The sequence below is a fragment of the Callorhinus ursinus genome, unplaced genomic scaffold (assembly GCF_003265705.2).
Source record: "Callorhinus ursinus isolate GAN/ISIS: 27379988/994484 unplaced genomic scaffold, GSC_fseal_2.0 scaffold6, whole genome shotgun sequence".
Lineage (NCBI taxonomy): Eukaryota > Metazoa > Chordata > Mammalia > Carnivora > Otariidae > Callorhinus > Callorhinus ursinus.
The window spans coordinates 68,657,075-68,675,985 of record NW_027397068.1 but is presented as its reverse complement, the minus strand read 5'-3'; the positions used below and the strand labels follow the sequence as shown (position 1 = coordinate 68,675,985).

At 51.3% G+C, this 18,911-nt stretch overlaps 1 protein-coding gene across 17 annotated transcripts in view; it reads right to left on the bottom strand.

The window, feature by feature from the left end:
• Positions 1-18,911, bottom strand: part of TIAM2 (TIAM Rac1 associated GEF 2) — a 224,380-nt gene that overhangs the window by 8,438 nt on the left and 197,031 nt on the right. For all 17 annotated transcript variants that reach the window (XM_025866368.2, XM_073894136.1, XM_073894128.1 and 14 more), the window contains 5 exons: positions 7,201-7,380; positions 4,620-4,688; positions 3,929-4,054; positions 2,992-3,100; positions 180-359 (listed from right to left, as the gene is read on the bottom strand). In XM_025866368.2, coding sequence (XP_025722153.1) covers positions 180-359; positions 2,992-3,100; positions 3,929-4,054; positions 4,620-4,688; positions 7,201-7,380 — 664 coding nt within the window. The remainder of the gene's footprint in view (positions 1-179; positions 360-2,991; positions 3,101-3,928; positions 4,055-4,619; positions 4,689-7,200; positions 7,381-18,911) is intronic.

The following is an 18,911-nucleotide window of genomic DNA, read 5'->3' as shown; positions in this document are numbered from 1 at the left end:
TATTCTGTCCGTCTGGAGGGCTGGCCATATACCTAGTAGCTACTTGCACATACTAAAATTATATCTAAGCTTAAGAACCGTGGTCCTGAGGCAGGTCTGAGAATGTGAAACGAAGCAGGGAAGAGAAGAGGGGCCTGGCAGGCTTGGCGGGTGGCGGCAGTCACGGTCCGTTTTCCTACCTGTCAGGTGATAGTGCTCCTCGCTCTCGTGGTCTGTCAGCGACACGAGCTCCTTGAGCAGCAGAGGGTACTTGAGCACCCTCTGAACCGGCTTGATGAGGTAGGACTCCAGGGTGGAGGAATGCTGCTTGGTGGGATTCCGGGCATCCAGAAAAGCCTTGAAGGCTTTATCGGTTTTAGCTACAAGCAGGGGGATAAAAGACCCTTAGAAGAGCACAGCAGGAGAAATTCAACCCTACTTCATTCAGTTTTTTAATGGAGTCACAGATCATCCACTTCTACAGTCATCCTAATGCCATTCTTTATGAAAACCCAAATGCTTCAGTGGGTCAGGCACCCAGCTGTCAACATGGATTCAGCATCACAGTCGTGGGGGAGGGGGCAAACCCCATGAAAAAAGGGAAGTTACGAGGCTGTCTAAATAGTACAGTCTGCACACCAAGTTGAAATGTAGGAACGTCTGACTTTAAAGGCATATTCACATGCAAACCCATGAGAGATTGTTAGGGGTGCCTAAAAGGTGAGTTTCAACCAATTCATAAAGCCACAGAACAGTATTATCCAGACCCTACACCTACCCTGCAAAAGAATCATATATCAAAATAAACCAGGAATTTTTCCCCACCGTCCTCGCACAGACTGTTACTTATTCTATACACAAGGGGCTGTCTTGTTTTCTTTTGAAATAAATTGGTGAGCACTGCAGCCTTCACCTCCACAGCTCTGAGCGGTCCATCTCACGGGATGTGACCTTCAGACCACTACAGGCAGGGAAGGCGACCTGCGTCCAGTGTCTGACGTTATCAAGGGGACACACAGGAACCCCACCCCATTCAGTGCTGAGAGTGCCAACGGATGTGCCAGTGGCTACTCTGGAGTCCACCTGCTGACACTCGATGGCCATCTGTTTGGAATTCAGCCAATCTGAATGAAAGCACACCCTTATTTGGGGTTTTGCCACAAAGGCAAAAATCTACAACTTCTAGGAGATGTGGTACCATTTTGAATGTGACCAGAGTGGCTGCTGAGGGGATCCTTCAGAACTGAGCAAAGCACTGGTGTGCTTTAATTTTACTGTCAGTAAGAAGGTGTTCCTAGGAAATGCCGCCGGGAGTCAGATCTCCGTTGAAGCAAGCAGAGGAGACAGACTTTGGCTGGGGCTTGTTCACTTGAAGCACTTTGAGACTCCATTTCTTAACCCTGAGCCTGTCCTTCTACGATACCGTAGAGATCCAGGTTTAAACCCCAGTTGCATCAGTGGAACGCGCTGACTGCCCCGAACGCTGGGATAAGAGCCTGTCGCCTGGTTCTGAGAGGGGAACGCTGAGGGCGACCTTCGGATAGAAGCCTGTAGCGACAGAGGAAGGGGCTTGGGGTTCAACTTGGCCGCCACCGCCCCTGCTGATGCAACTAAAGTTCAAACACAGACCTCTCCCCAGACACCGGCCACCGCCACAGGAGAGCGCCCGGGGTCCCCGGCTGCGGGAGAGCCGGCGAATCACGGGGGGAGAGAGGGCGGGAGGCCCTCTGCCGTTCTAGGGAAGGCGCTCAAGTCCCAGGGGAGTCATCTGTGTCCCAGAAACGTTATGACATCGTGACGGAGGCGGCTTCGCAGCTTCCTGTCTTGCTCCCCGGGTCCCGTGAGAGAGCGAGCAGGGGCGGCCCGGTGACCTTTTCTGGAGACGGTTCCGACGACGACCGGAAGGCTCGCGTGCATTCCCCGGAGCCGCCTTCCGGCGCCGGGCCCGCGCACTCTCCCCGCGCTCCGCGCGCCGCACCCCTGCCGCCCGCGGCCCGCAGCGCGGAGCCGGCCTCCTCCGCGCCCCGCCACCACAAACGAGAATGCCAAAGAATGGGACAGAAAAACGTCTCCTGAGAGAGGCAGATGGGAGAACGTTAATCTCGGGTGTGTGGCCACGGAAAGCAGCCTCAGGAACAGAATCGCTTCAGGTGAAGCGGCACTCCCGGCTGGGGTGTGGCAGGAGCAGACGGAGCCGCACGCGGCAGAGCTCCCTCCAATCCGCGTGCAGCGGAACAAGGGCACGGCTCTCACCAAACCCTCGAATCCAGCGCCCAGGCTGGGCCGACCGGCCCGTTCCTAAGAGCCCACGCGCTCCACGCGCCCGCCGCACGCCCCCCCCCCCCCCCCCCCCCCCCCCCCCCCCCGCCGCCGCGCGCCCCTCCCCCCCGCCGCGCGTGCGCAGTCTCTCCCGCGGCCCCCAGCGCCTGTCTGGTGCGGGCACGAACCCGAGACGGTAAGGTCCACCCAGCGGGTCTCCCTGGGCGTCAAGAAAACGAAAGGCTTCAGTTAAAGCCAATAAAAGAAGATGATAAAAACGTGGGGCGACGAAGGGCGCTTCAGTGACAGGATGTGGGCTGTTAACTGTTAGTGTTTGCCTGGCTCCGTCAAAGCGGCTTTAACTCTAGTTACCGCTCTGCTTGTGAGCGTGCTGGTGGCATTTGCGTCGTTCCTCGGGCCTAAGAAGGTTAGCGAGAAAGGAAGAAAACAGCAGCTTATGGTTCCCGGGTTGCAGATCAAGGAATTTGGCAAAAAAAAAAAAAAAAAAAAAAGAATCCAGAGGTAATTTAACAGCAGAGTGACAACAAAGCAGAGAAACATCTCTGCTCTTAGGACACGTGTTCACTGTTACCAATAAACTGAAATAAACTAAGAATGTTTCCTCTAATGCCTGTCAGTTTAAAGGTCAAGAACGGAGCATGATCCATTAAAACTGCACTTATCCCCACTTATTAAATGCAAATTTACTCTGTTAAAAAAAAAGGCAGTTATATAAAGGTATGAGCAACTTACCTCGCTCTAGAACCTTCTGTACTTTAATATGATTAGCACAGAATCCACTGTAGAGTTTAAAATGATCCGCGTAATAAAGGAAGGAGCCTCCAAGGGAAAACAGCAATTTCTAGAAGGGGAAGGAAAAGTCACATTGGACATGGTTTAATCGGTGTCTGCTGGCTCTGGTGTGGCATTTGACTACTTTGGTGCATCCATGGCGACTGTCTTTCAGACACCAGAGCACTAATGCCTCAGAGAAATCACCAAATGAAATAAAGCCAGGACTGCCCCATTTCCACAGCAGACAGAGAACAGCCTGGCATCCCCCTAGCAGATCTTGAGTTTGACTAAAAGCCTTCTGGCGGCAGAGCCTACTGACACCACAGGCAAAGGACAAGAAAGAAAGTTCGACAAAAATAACATCTGATAAAGTGGGATATGAATGATCTGGGAGGATAATCAATCAAGCATTACTTGGGACAGATGCTTTTGTCTGTATCCTGCCCTGTCCCCTTTCTACTGTCTTGCACCTTTCCTTCCCTGGAGGGGAGTCACTGATGCTCACATTGGAACAGGGCTCCATCGAAGAACCACTGACCTATGCTTTTCATCCCAGCGTCACATGACCATGAAGATGCGAGATTAGATGCAGGGTAGGTGCTCCTGCCTCGAGCAAACTCCCTACATATCGTTCAGTAGATCTGAGCAAACAGTGTGGTAGACATGCTCAGCCACCGGGCAGACTCTGTGTAAGTTGTGCCACCCAGACTCTGACTACCAGAACCACTCAAGATACAAACGTGGCCGGCTTTTACCACCTGCCAGAGGAAAACAGCGCAATGACAGCACTAAATTTACCTTGTCAATGGGCAAGGGACAGCAATTTCTTTTTCAAGGGAGAGTTCCGCATTCTACCCATTTATTTTTGCTTTAAGCCAAAGTCCAAAATACTCACTCTGAACTGTGAGGGAGTCTCAAGGCTGCTAAAGTCCGAGGATGCTGAAATCCCATCCTCCAGAGTCTCCAGAAACACCTTTTGAAATTCAAGCATCTCTGGCAAACTTCCAAAAAGGGACTCCATCTATATGAAGGCCGGGATCGGAAAGGGGGTATCAGCAATGAAGACCCAGAGACCACTCTAACACCCAGACGCACAGTCAAATCCCAAGTTGTTCACCCGAAAGAAGCAGACAGAAGTAAATCCTTCAAAGATGGCAGCATATTCACTCTGTGACATAGTTTATGCACAGAGTTTTTACAGCTCTGGTTCTAGTAATTCTAAAATAACCTTATAAATGGATGTAACATTTTCAGGATTCAAACTGGCGAAAAATGGAAGTCAGTAGAAAAGAACTAATTACTGAGATTTAACATTAACAAGTCATGAATTAAAGAGTAACTTTTGGCCGCACTTTCTTCTACCAAAAGGACACTGACTGTCCTGCGCAGGCGGACTCCTGCCACGGAGCATCACGTGACAGAGGCCACATAAACAGCTTTGGAGGCCACGCCTGGGTCCCTCTGACCACCCTTTAGTCCCAACCCCGATTCTTTGGGGATCAGCAGATAGAACCTCCGGGGAGGTCCACTCATGGGCAAACAGACTAACCTGTGTGTCAGTGGCCAGGGGGAAGGGGACTGATTACCTCATCTTGGGTGAGAAAGGTCTCATTTTGAAGTGGCTCCAAGTATAATTCAAAGAGGCAGCTCAGATCCTGAAAGACGGAAGAAGAGAATCTTTATCGCGCGTGTCTCCGAAATACCCAAGAGTTTCCAGCAACCCTGACCACAGCTCCAGACTCCCACCGGGAATGATGGATTTCAAGTCTTGTTGAAATTCATGACCCTGAAGGCAGTTCCTGTTATTTCTGACCTAATTCACAGAGGCCAATGGCACAATGCACTCAGCAGCTGGGTCGCCTATCCTGCTTGGACAGCCTGGTGGCAGAGCCAGGCTCCCTCTGTGGCCGAGTGCAGCGGGAGCATTCATCTCCCTGCGAGAAGCTGAGTTCTGGCACGGCACGTCTGTCGGGCGTGACCACACCGGCCAGCTCACCCCGCTTCCTCCTCTGCCTCAGCGAGCATGGCCACAGCCCCACCGTGGAGCTGAGAGGGACGGGACAAGATCTGGGAAGCTCTTCAACTTCAGGGTTGACGCATTAGCAGAATTTCAAGCTCCCATATTCGAATGCAAGAAAAAATGTCCAAGGATTAAGAGCAGTCATGATGTTTATAATCTAGGCCATGTCGGAGTCTCCAGTAAACCGGGCTCCAGCAGTGCAGGACAGTGGGAGTGGACAGTGTTTGTAAAACTCTTCAGATAAAGGGTTGATTTAATAATTCGAAGCCAAGACCAGGATATAATTTTATAATAGGAAAGGTTTTTCTCTTCTTATTTCATTTATTCCGAAGAATTTTCAGTATGAAAATGCTAGAAGTAATTGATTACAAAGTCCACTATTTTGCTCCCTCATTTTACAGTGGAAAAATCTAGACCTGAAGAGCTTCGTAAGAGCCGAAGCCTCCAGAACCTTATGGCATAGGTCCCGGGAGCAAGTGGAGAGGCCTGTGATGCCTTTTCCTATGTCGCAACGAAAAGCTCCCTGGCCTTCCCTCCCTCACCACCTTCCACGGCGACTGCTTCAGAGCAGGGAGATGCGAGAAGCTACGGAACAGTATCTCAGCGAACACACCAATGCTGACAGTTCCAAGTTGCATGCAGGGATCAAGGTTAGATGAACAAGAGGTAAAATCCCGTGTTAAATGTCAGCCACAAAAAGAAATGACAAAATAAAAATGGTGTGTGTGTCAATCACAAGAGGCACCCAGTGCTGGTTATTTGGTCAGAGCCAGGGACGGGCTGCCCTCCTTCCTCGTGCCGGCGGGGGCTGCTCAGGACTTACACACCACAAGCAGGTGGGCGCTGAGCCGCGGGGCCGGACAGCTGCAGCCCTAAGAAAACAAAGTGCAGGTTTCTTGCAGGGCAAAGGGTCCCCTCCGTCTAGCTCACCCAGAACGTCCATTTCAGGCCTCCGCCAGCACCTCGGTGAAACAACCCTCCCGGTGCGGGGTGGCCGAACGGTAAAGTAGAACCACATCGACAAGAGCAGTAGGAACTCTGAATTCCGCCCTCGCCTCTGTGGGTGAAAGCTCGTTTCCACCCTCCCTCACGGGGTCGGGGGGTCTCTGAAGCCTCAAACCGCACAGCGCACACAGCTGCTTTGGAAAGGCCATCGTGATCACAGGACAATCCAGAAGCCCAGTCTGAGCTCCCCGGTGTACACGTCATCTCCCCACATGAGATACTGGACAAGACGTAACAGGATATGAAAGTAGACTGTCCACTCTACAGCTTTTCTTTCTCCCCACGGGACCGTAAGAAGGAGCTCTAGGTAGTTCTACCTGTGAGTAGGCCGCCCATCAAGTCCAGATAAAATGACAGTAACACTGACGAAAGGGGAAGCTGAGACTTGTCTTGTGGAGGAAGGAGGTGACAGCCGGCTGTGCACACGCGGGTGTGAGTGGGAGTGGAGGGCACCACCGAAGGCCGGGCCGCCACCCGGGGCAGAGCCTGGTGGGACTCTCAGCCCCTGCCCTGCGCCCATGCTGCTGCCAGCACCGGCCGAGCAAGTGAGCTTCCAGCAAATACTGACAACACAAGAACCCGGTCTTCCCGGGCTCAGGCGTCCTTCAGAAAAGGTTTCTCAAACTACTGACTGGGGTCCTCGGAAACAAATGAATTCTTCGGGTACTGAAGAGTCTCGGCACGTACCCCTCTGTGCCGGGGTGGGAGCGGCCCTGGGATGACCCGCTGCTCCGTCGTGGGGGACCTGTCCCGCGCGGCGACGGCCACCAGGAAGGTGTGGGGGGCCACACCAGCAGCTGCTTGTGAGCAGGTCCCTCCCTGGTTCCTCAGCCCCTCAGGTCCTCTCCAGCGCTCTCCTGCTAAACCAGTACAGACTCCCTTCCCACAGAGCACAGGGGACAAACCAGAACATCTGTTTCCATAGCGAAAGCTACCTTGCTAAGGCAGTGAGCCGAGCACCTGATTCTCCCAAGCCCCCTCGGCTCGTGGGCCCTCCCGCCCCCCTCTCGGGCAGCAGTCCGCCGCTGCCAGGAGCAGGCGGCTCTGGCACGAGTGCTGGGGTTCCGGGCAGCCCTGCCGACACACAGCTGGCCACCCCCGGGGAGACCGGGCAGGAAAGAACACGCGGCCCCTTCCGTTACCTTCACGTAGGACTTCTCCGTGTCCATCAGCTCCTGGATGACTTTTCGGAGGCGGTCTGCATCGGAGAGGTGGCGCGCCAGCGGCCGCGGAGGTGGGTCCCGAGGCCCCCGAGGCCCTTCCATGCCGTCGCTCTGCGTGTCGCCGAAACCCCTACACAGCACGGCGATCTGTCCCGCACTCTGAGAGAGGGCGAGACAGGGGGATCATGTAGGGGACGCGCTACATTATTACGGGCCTCGGCGGGGACACAGCCAGCGGCAGTCTCCGCCCAGTGCGCTCTCGGCAGTGTCACGGGGCGAAAAGCTAGGCCCACCGGTCTTACTCATTCACCTGATGCTTTTTTGGTGTCCTAATAGCTGTCTGGCACGTGGCTCGTTGGTACTGAAACTAGCGAACAAGGCACAGGACTAGCCGTCGGTTTAATAAGACTTGAGGGCGCTCTCAAAGCAAGCTTGTGGCTCTCTAGGAGCACACTGAGGAGCCTCCCAGGCAGAAGAGCCCTGGGAGCCTCCGGAATGGTGTGGCACCCCAAAGATTTGAGGATGGCTTGGCCACAAGGGGCTTGCAACTCTGCCCTCAAATCCAACCACGAGCTCTGCAGTCTCGCGCCAAGTAGCAGAATGTGAGTGAAGAGGTTAGAGGTGCTGCACGTGCTGGGGATGGGCGCGAAGGGAGGGATGTCCCCTACCCTGCGGGGTGCAGAGTCCCCCACCCCCACCCCAAGGAGGGCCCAGAGGGAAGCAGGGGATACAGCAAAACCCAGTGAATGCCAGAGAAGAGGGATGAACCGGCTTTGCGGGAAGTCTCCTGATGATAGTGGGAATGGAATCGTCCAGACTGAGGGACAAGAAGAGTCAGTCCCCCAGCCGTCAGTGCAAGTTCCTACTTTTAAGCACAGTCACGAAAAAACCTTCTCACGGGGAGCCCATTTGTATGGTCCTGCCCGAGGCTGGGGGCTTGAAGTCTCAAATGTGTCTCCTCCCATACGTTTCCACAGTGCCTGCAGCATCGTCAGATTACACTCAGCGTTTTTTTACTTCTCTTTCTCCTTCCATCCGACCCCCATCCAAGCTCCAGCCCGTCTTCCCATTCACCAGCGTGTAAGCCTGTCTGGGGCAGGGGCCTTTCCCTGTCACTGCCCCCAGCGCCCAGCTCAGGGGCCGGGGGCCCAGCCGGCGCCCCGCTCACCTCCTCAACTCCCCTGCACTGCCGTTGTCCCAAGAGACAAAGCAGCATGGCCCAGGACACCTGACTAACCGCCATCCATCTCTGGCAACTCTGTCTCTCGGCTAAAACTCTCCCTTCTTCAGTTTAAGTGCCTTCAGGCCTAATCTCTAGCGCTCTGGCTGGGGTAAAAAGCTGAACTTGGCAGAACCATCTCTTAATGCTCCATTCATTTTCTTGGGGACCTTTCAGAGCACAAACAGCTCACACAAGCATGTGGGTGACCACGGTGGCCTGATGCACACTGGTTATAAAAGCTGACACCTGACAGATAAAAGTCTCTCGACGCGGAAACAGGACACTCTGGCCCTCCCTTTTTGCCTCCCTCTCTGCTCTACCCTCCACACTGATCTGGCTGATCTTTCAATTCAGTGGGTCTCAACTGAGGGCCCCCTCTGTCTCCAAAAAGAAGACCGGCCCTGCATGAGAAGGCAGTCCCCTTGCCAAGGTAAGAAACACCAAAGCACAGCCCAAGGCTCACTGGAAGCCAGCCCAGGCTTGCGTGGAACGAGTGAGAGAGTGAGAGAGTAAGGCTCCGTAAACCAACGGGAGCCACTCGGTCGTGTGCGGGAGGCTTCGGGAACAAGAGGGTCATAACGTGGTCCTGGAAAGCACACGTGTTCCAAGGGAGACCCACAGAAGAGCCAGAAGGACAGTGGGGGATGAGCACTGTAACACGGAGCCCAACTCAGGGGAGTGAAAGTGGGCCTCCTCTCCCAGCCAGTTGTCTGTGACCAGGACTTCCAGACTGGGGGGCTCTTGAAATACCACTGTTTCTCTCGTTTTCAAATAAATCTTGGTGCAAAAGTTAGATCAACCATGGAACAGGCACTAAGCTTCCAGCTAGACACACACATATAATACAAAATAATTTACTTCTCAAACAGTTCAAAGCATGTGGAAGTACTAATGATTCTCCTTTGATATATGCATTATCCACATTTTGGTTCCTATTAACTGCGAACGCAAGTGTATTTCTGGTCATGCCTGTCAGAAGACATTCATTCCGGGTAAACTCTCAAAAAATAAGAAAACAGATGTGGATCTTAAGGCACCAATCAAAATGCATCTTGATTTATCAAAATGTCTCACTTCATGTTTAAAACAACCAAATCTTATGATTCATTACTGAAGGAATTCCAACACTGTTAAGCCATGCCCTAAAAGCCTAATGACACAGAGTAAAAGCCCAACAGAACAGTGCAGGCAAAAGGTGGCTTTTCTGTCTTCCAGGATGTGAAGATCATAAAGGATCACTGGGGAATACAACCAGACCACTCCAAACTCCATGCTCCTCCTTTCCAGGGGATCTCAACCCTGGCCGCACATTAAGCTGTTTCGGGAGCTTTAAAAAATACCCATGGCTAGACCCACTCAACCTGTGGGGTTCAAGCTATGATTATTTTCTAAAAGCTTCCCAGTTCAGTGAGCAGCCTCTACTTCGGGTCTCCCAGGAGCAGTGCTGCCTTCCACCTGATCACGCTGTCCCCATGGTCTACGGTGAAGGGCGGCCACGTAAAAGGGATGTGGCCCGAACTCATGAGACAGAAGAAGTAGACGGAATCATACCCACAGCCCTGGTAGTCTGGGTCTGGCCCTCTACGAACTGAGCTAAACAACCGTAGATAATAATACTGAGACTCCCAAACTCACTTATTTGAAATCTCTATACTGGTATTTGCACCAAAGCTCAGACAATATAATTTTGCAATGCTGAAAAATAATAGTTTCCAGGCCTAGAGAATCTATATTAAGCTCACATATACTGCACAAAATGCACCATAAGTTAATGGCAGCTGGTGAGCTTACAGCTTTGCCTTGCTGGGATGTCAAAAATCACACCTAACAATGCAGTGTTAAAATAACGAGATTTTAAAAATAAAGTATCTTGCCATTTTAGAAAATCAGAATTCATTTTGAGAACACTTCTGGTAAGATTAACTTGGAAAAGTGAATGTTCGGGGGGATTCTGATAGCAAATGTACTTTTTAAGGTGCCACAATGAAGTGCTCAAGCGTGACAAAGTCACCTTTCTCAGGCAGAGCAGTTGAGCTACTGTCTGGGGGAGGTGGTGGCGATTACTGGGCATCAGGAGGCAGGAACTCTAAAAGAAGACTGATTGTAAAGGTGTTTTTACGTTGTATCCACAAGAGTTGCCCAGGTGGTTACGTTTCAGTTTCTCTATTCTTAGTGACAGTCATCAACGACTGAACTGTTTAAAGGTAGAATTCTGGGTGTACCTGATAAGCAATGTCTATTAACAGTGACTACTCTGGTTGGGCCGTTCTCACACCCAAAACAGGGATGGGGGTGAAAAGCACAGGCAAGGTGCAGAGGACCAGAGTTCTATCCCGGCTCTGCCCCCAGTCCTCTGCACGATCCTGAGTAAGGCTCCTTTCTGAGTCGACTTCCTTATCGATGGACCAGAAGCAGCCTTACCTATCCCATCAAGTCACCCCTCGAACGGCCAACTAGGTCGCCAAGAAAAGGGAACTCACATTTGCTGAGTCCCTGCTGAATGCTAGACAGACACAGCTGGCAGGGGTCCTCCCCAATCTGCCGGCACATAATCCTTACTGGGACTGAGACAACACAGATGAGGGGTCAGCAGATGAGGGGCAGGGACTGTGAGGGCACAGGACCATCTCCTGGCTAGCTCTCTGCAGGGTGCCCGCCGCTCCCGGTACCTGGCAGAATATGGGGCAGAGCAGATGTGCTCCTCGACCCCTGCCCCTGTGGTCACGGCTTCCTGGCCCCTGAGGCCGCCTCCGCTTGGAGAAACACCTGCAGCTCCCACACATCCGCAGACAACCTCCACGTCTTTTAGGCTGCCCCCACGCCCCACCGTTCCCCCACCCCCATCGTGCTCTAAAAGCAACAGAGATTTACAAGTCAGGGTTGGGGGTGCACGCGGATTCGGAAGCTCAGCCGCGTGTGCCTGTGCAGGAGAAAGAACACTCCAACCTCAGATGCATACCTTGGATTAGTACCTTCCAGTCTGTAGGCTCAGTGCTAAGAATCGTGGGTTCACCGTGGGCTTCATTTTTTATAGGTGAGCACAAAACAAATATGAATTCCTTTTAAAAATTAAACGAGAACAGTTTTCCCAAAAACTGTTCTGTAAGGATACAGCAGTGATACTGACCAAAACAAAATTTTTTCAGGTTTTTAGGCTTACACTAAGGCTGACCCCTGCTTGAAAATGATTTGATCTTATTTACAGATGAGGAACGTCTCACTGAAGACCTGGGCATTCAAGTGCTTCAGGCGTCCTCACCACACACACACACACACACACACACACACACACACACACACACACACACACGCATGGGAGGTGATGGATACGTTAACTTGACTGTGATAATTATTTCCCAATGTCTATGTACAGCAAATCATCAAGTTGTACATTTTAAAAATACAGTTTTGCCAACCATACCTTGAGAGAAGGAGAAAAGGTATCTGAAAGTCCCCTTTGGTTTTGCTGTTTTAAATGTGTGGCTAAGGAGACCTTCTGCTTCCTTATACTAGGGCTGAAATGTGTCTTTCCTCCAGGCGCGCCATCTCTCCACAGTGGCAACAAAACGGCTAAGGATGCTCAAGCACCTCACCCCGGGGTGCCCCTGGAGGAACGCAGGGGCAGAGCCTCTTTCTCAAACCGGTTCTGAGATGCCCCCTCTGACCTTGGATTCAGGGCATCACTCATTCACAGAAAACTGTCGCACCCCCTTCCTCCCGGTTCAGATCAGTAAAACCTGATCCCCTGGGCGTAACAACTTCGACGTTTACTTTGCTCTTATTTGGAGACATGGCTACCTGAGGCTTTTCAATTTTGCCCTAGGGTTTGTATCTTAAAGGAAAAAAAACACAGTGGGACAAGTACATCACGTTGTCCAGAACTAGTCTGAGATTCTGCAGCTACTCCACGGAACATCGGGGCCATCGGGAGCCCCGAGGCTCAGCAGCCAAGCGTGGCCTGGGCTTTCCCGCCTCCGTCTGCAGCCCAGTGGTCATGGAGGGATGGCAGGTACCGCGGACTCCTCTGTCAGAGGCATCTGTTTGTACTGCTTGGGCCCCAAATACCTCCAGCCTAAGAAAAAGGGTTGAAAAGCGCTGCATCATCTGTAGTTCTCACAGGGAAATACTTAAAGGTAAATGACAGCATTCACAGCGTGCGCTCCTTGCAGTCCCTGGTTGAAGGAAACAGATGTTAACGTGAAGGGAAGATCCTTCATGGACTTAGCCGACAGGCAGACCTCGCCCAGGAAAGCCACCGTCGTCCTGCTTGGGTAACTGGTCCTACGACAGCGTATGGGGTCCGTGTGGCAGACCCCTAGCCGCCATCGCACCCTCCCCTCCGTCAAGCAGACCAGCTGAGACTGAGCCATCGCTGGCAACCAAGCCCCTGTCTGGGTCATGGTCAGAGTTTCATTACACTAGCACAAGAAGCAGAACAGCTAGGTTTCTACTACTTCTATTAGCCCTAAAAAGAATGTCAGAAAACATAAAAAAAAAAAAAAAAACAAAAAAAAAACCAGGCTTTAGACTCTGAGCAAATGGACAGTTATCCTCAAGGATAGTCTAGCCCTGGGAAGGTGCGGTTTGCATGCTGTGTGTTCTCCTACAGTGCACTTATCATCTGGAAGCTACGAGAAGCCTGCAGGACTCAATAATCTGAGTGCAAGTATGTCGTCAGCTGTCACATCCTAGCAAATTAGCTGTCAAGAAAAGTTCCTGTTAGTTTAAAAAAAGAAAGGAATATCTAAAAATTGTACAAAGGACTTTTCAATTGACTCTGCACTACATTAAAGTCACTGACTAACTTACAGAAAGATCTAATATTATCCCCAAATGGCCCCGGCAGCGGGAATTCGGAAGGAATGCAAAGGGCTAAATGACTTCCCAAGAAGGCTAGCGAGCAGAGATGGGCTTCACCCCACAGGGAGCAAGGGTAGCCCCCAGTGCCCGGTCGGGGGCCAGGTCAGACATCAGGGGCTGCAGGCCTGCCCCCGGGGGTTCTCGGGAGGGGAGGAGGGGGCCGTGCTCAGCACCTTGGCAGGGTGGGGTGGAGGTTAAAAAGCATTCAAGGCGACCAGTGAAATTCACATTTGGGGGGCCACTTGTCTTAGTGAAACAATCCCTGGATGGAAAAGTCTAGAGAAATAGGCTTTTATGTTTATCAAAATGGTACAGAAAGGATGAGGAAACACTTGTACTCTGTTCTCTAGACCAAAGGGTTCTATTTCCAAAAGCAGAAGGGGAACGGAAACCATAAAAGTAAATGTGAGCTGATGTCACAGGAGAGCCTTTATTTTATACTGAAACATAATGATGAAGCCAATAAATCGGGGCACAGAAATGCACCGAGGTAACAGGACAGTTACCAGCGACGGGCCAGATGCGTGGCCGCTGCTGACTCAAGGCGGCCATGACTTACCGGGACGGGCAGAAAGGAGATGTGTGCGTTGTGTGTCTCTACCGCACACGAACATACATGCACAGATTTTCTAAAAATGGAATGATATATATCAAGTATGCAGTGTTAACCAAGATATTTTTATCCTTGGGCTCATTTGAATTTTCTCTTTTACAGTGGTTTAAGATTTTTAATAAATGCACTCCTTTCCTGTCACTTAAAAAAAAAAAATGATGGTTGAAAAGGCTCAAAGTGTTCTGTTTCTATGGACACAGTGATGAACAGACTGACACAGTTCCTCCGCTCACGGTGCCCCGAGTTTGGCCGGGAAGATGAGCTCTGAGAAAGTAATTCAAGATGATCGGCGCCCAAAGTGCAGGGTCCTGTGGACACAGGCCCGAGACCTCCCATGGTCTGAGCCGTGAATGCTGACGCCATGCACTCAACGATAAATTAGTTCTCTACACTAAGCCAAGTCCGGGGCCAGGGTGCACCAGGACCTGGGGGCCAGAGCAGCCAGGGCCGGAGGGTCAGGCAGAGCAGGGAGACGGGTGGGAGACAGAGGCAGGGACCGGGCCCTCAGGGGAGAGCAGGGGTGGGTGGCGGGCTTGGGCAATCCCGACATGGCATGGTGGCAATCCCTGCCACCTGTTAGGTACACACCTGACAGAGGATGACAAGGTGAGCATCGTGGTGGCATGAAGGACGGGGGAGCGTGCCCCCGAGGGGGGCAGGCCATCGCCTCAGCCCCTCTTCCTTACCCTGGCGTACGTGCAAAGTTCACGCCGAGGGCCTGCGAGCACGCACTGGACCAAGATTTCTGAGACAATTACTTTTTCCAAGACGGGAGGCTTACGCACACGGGCTCTGGAGGCACCACCCGGCTGGCCATGACTGATCCCCCCTTCCCTTGACTCCAGGTGCTCACCTGGAAAGCAGGGATCATGTTTTATAGGGTCCTTGCGACGAGTCAATGAGGTAAAACGTAAAAATACTTACCACAGTACAAGGGATAGATAAAAGTTAACATTTGTACAGGGAGTTTAGCTTGCCAAGTTTTGCCATTTTTTTGAAGTATAGAAGAAGAAATGTCCTCTGAATCCCCCAAAGGGTGGGCCAGAAAAATCGCACTTCAGGATCTCGGCCTTCTCTCATGCAGGCCCTCCTCTCGGTGCTGAGGATGGAGCACTGAGCCCCAGGATGAAAACCTCGCCCTCCTGTGGGGGGGGTGGGGGGGGGGGGGGAGGGGGAGGGGGAAGGGGCGCGCAGCGCCTCCCAGACAGGGGGGGAAGGGCGCCAGGGGAACCAACCCTGGGGGGGGGGGCGGGGGCACACGGAGGGCATGGCCGGGGCGCTGCAGCTTCCACAGCCGGTGGGAAGAGAAGCCAAGTTTGTGCAACTCTCGAGGGAGGGAGGACAGCAGTGTGTCCGTGTGGCACCTGTGTGTACCGGCACTAAAAGCTCCATGCGCAGCTGCCCCCCCACCCCCAACGAGGGCAGGCCAGCGCCTGCTGCAGAGCCTGGGGCTCCCTCAAGGGCCAGGGCAGCATTTCTACACCACAGGGCACTTCCTTCACAGAAAAGACCGGGTGTCTCGAGATCGCTCTTAGGTAGTTTACACAAAACGGCTCATCCCATCTAATATAGCCCGCCCGGGTACCATGTCTCTGCCTTCCCGTTTTTCACCCAGAAAGCAAGCTATGGCTTCCTCCAGATGTACAGTTAAAACCCGCGCATCCAGAGGGATGCATGAGCTTCTCCTTGACTTCTGCATGCAAAAATACGCGGCCCACTGTATAACAGAGACTTTAATGACCCCCCCGCCCCGAAAACCGACAGGTAGAGGCAAGGGTGGATCATCAGAGCAAGGGTCAGCCAACGAAGGCCTCCAGGCCAGAGGAACCCTCCATCTGCTGCCGCAGATCAAGTTTTATTAGCACTTGGCCGCCATGCTCATTCACCTGCCCCAGGTCTCTGGCTGCTTCCACCCCGAAATGCAGAGCTGAAGGCTTGCCAGAGCCTAAAACGTTTATTGTCCCTTCACAGGAAAAGTTTGCCAAGTCCTGATAACAGAGAGATGACCCCAAATCAAAAAAGATTCTTCTTTTGAAATTAGCCTTAATTAAAAGTCAACATCACCTAAAAACCTTTATTCTGAACATTTTTAGTGAGTAAAGGGGAAACTTAGAAGATGATTTTATGCTATTTTTCTAGAGACTACAAATGGCATCTTAATTCACACGAGGTATAAACCCTTTTATGTCCTATGCTTTCAACTGTGTCCAAAACAAAACCAAACACCTGCGTGCTCAACGGGCTCAGATCCAGGCTCCGAAAGATGACTCAAATTCTCTGGGGTTTGCTTTATTTTGTGTTGCTTTTTGATGGCTGAGACGATTCTGTTTGTCCTGTGATTCGGGGCATTTAGACCTGAATTTAAATCCTTTCTATGATTACTTTATACCACTTAACATTCATACTAAATATGTTTATCTGGTTAAAGACGTCTCTAAGCCAGTATCTTTCAACTGAATTTTTTTTTTTTTTTTTTTTTGTAAAACATATTCTTAACTATGACTTTTCTATCAACACTACTCTCAGCCACTTTTCCATCCCGAGGTGCTGATTTCTGGGCTCAGGTCCATTTCCCTTCTTTTCCTTCACTATTCTCTCATGGCCCACTTTCATTCTGGCAATCAAATAAATTAAACTTGTGTATTTATCATAACCCTTCCTTCAGTGGTTAATGTCTTCACTGAACATTCTAGTCAGTTTCCATGTTTAATGCCAGTTTTCCCAAACAAGAGTTAGGTCTCTGGCTTCATTCTTGGCAACTGATAATAGATTACTGAAGCAGTCTTTGCAGGAAAGGTCTTGAAGTGTTACATATTCTGAGAATTTACTGAGCCTTTTTTTTCTATCTCTGTCACTGTATTTGAAGGAAAAGAATGCATCCATATAAACGCCAATTGCAATCACATTCTTGACCAGCGAGAGCTTTGATCAATCTGATAGCCACCAATTCTCGGGGCAAGTCTGTATGAGGACAAGACAGCTGAACCCTGGAAGGGGGCAATCCCACACACTTGGCTTTAACAGTTCCAGCTGTGTCTGCCTTTGCCCGGGACAGTGCTGCCCAGCAGCCTAATCCCAGACTGCCCCCCAGCTGAGTCCTCTCCCCTTTCCTGCGGTTCCCTAAGAAGCATATTTTCTTTCTAGTTGTCATCACCGTGAGCTCCTGGTTGCCTTACCTAGAAAAACAGAAAGTAGGGTAGCACCCGGTTCCTGGCTGCAGACCGAGCACTCAGCTCTGAGAGCAGTTCCAAGATCCTCAGAAAACTGTAAGCCAGTTGCACCCATTCCCGTTCCTTGATGGTCCTCCCTGAGCATCTTAGCTTCCAGACCGCCTTAGACTTGCATCCCCTAGTTGGCTTGGTCTATCTTCCCATCTTGGTCTTAACAGAAGCCTTGGATCTGCCTACTCTCACAGAGTCCTCTTATCCACGAGGGTGTTTACAGCCACACGGACTAATAGAACCTACAGCAGCCCCCCTCATCCACCCTGGCTTAGCGCCCCCTGCAGTTTACAAAGCTATTTCTCACACATGGCTCTCCTTTGATTTCACCTCCTCGAGACTATCATGGAAATGGAGTCCTATTCTTTTTAATACGGATACGAGGATTCAGAAGATGAGGCGACTTTCCGAAAGCCCGCCAACCAGGCACTGAGAGGCTCCAGCACGTTGTCTTTCCACTTCCTGCCTGTCCCAGCAACAGCAAATGAAGAGACAAACATCTACTTGCTTTTCCCCCGTAGTACAGCCAGGGATGAAATCCTTCCTGTGAATCTTCTCATCTCTTCTATAGCCCACTCTCCAAATATAAACTGCACATGTGCTGTTTGGGATAGCCCTGGCCATGGGGACAATCAGAGTCAAGGCCAAGTGACAGCAACACACGGCCAGCCGTGAGGGAGGCACAGAACGCCCAGCAAGCTCGCAGCGGCCCCCTAACAGTCTCCAGAAGAAACAGAGCCATGGCATCTCTTTCTGGGACAGGCAGACGAGAGTATCCACTCTGCCTTGGGGAATGAAGGCTGCTATTTCTGCAAATTATGAATTCTTTAAAAACCTTCCTGAGCATTTAAACGTCACCATCTGTGATCTCTTGCTGCACGGCAAAGCAAGGTGGCCGCCCGGGCTGACAGCCCTGCATGACCCCACGGGAGCTGCAGGAGGACAGGAGCTGGCTCTTCACACCCGCTCCGGTGGCTCGTACCTCTGTGACCCTTTAACAACTACACTTTTTCTTTAAGATATTATTTATTTATTTGAGAGAGAGGAGAGAGAGAGCATGCGAGCATGAGCAGGGAGGAGAGGTAGAGGGAGAGAGAGAAGCAGAAGCAGACTCCTCCCTGAGCAGGGAGCCTGACGCGGGGCTCGATCCCAGGACCCTGAGATCATGACCTGAGCCGAAGGCAGACGCTCAACCGACTGAGCCACCCAGGTGCCCATAACTACACTGACTTCTATTGACTGCTGTTCCAGTAGGTTGCATGGGCCAAGGATGGCTCTCAGTCACTTAGGAAGAATGGTATGGGGGTAGGGAGAGAAGATCTAGGCCCTATTACTTGTCTGAAACCGACCACATCCTCTTTGGGCTTAAAAAGGCCTGGACTACAATAGCCAAACTATGGAAAGAGCCAAGATGTCCATCAACAGATGAATGGATAAAGAAGATGTAGTATATATATACAATGGAATATTATGCAGCCATAAAAAAAACCCAAAATCTTGCCATTTGCAATGACGTGGATGGAACTAGAGGGTATTATGCTGAGCGAAATAAGTCAATCAGAGAAAGACAAGTATCATATGACCTCACTGATATGAGGAATTCTTAATCTCAGGAAACAAACTGAGGGTTGCTGGAGTGGTGGGGGGTGGGAGGGATGGGGTGGCTGGGTGACAGACACTGGGGAGGGTATGTGCTATGGTGAGCGCTGTGAATTGTGTAAGACTGCTGAATCACAGACCTGTACCTCTGAAACAAATAATACATTATATGTTA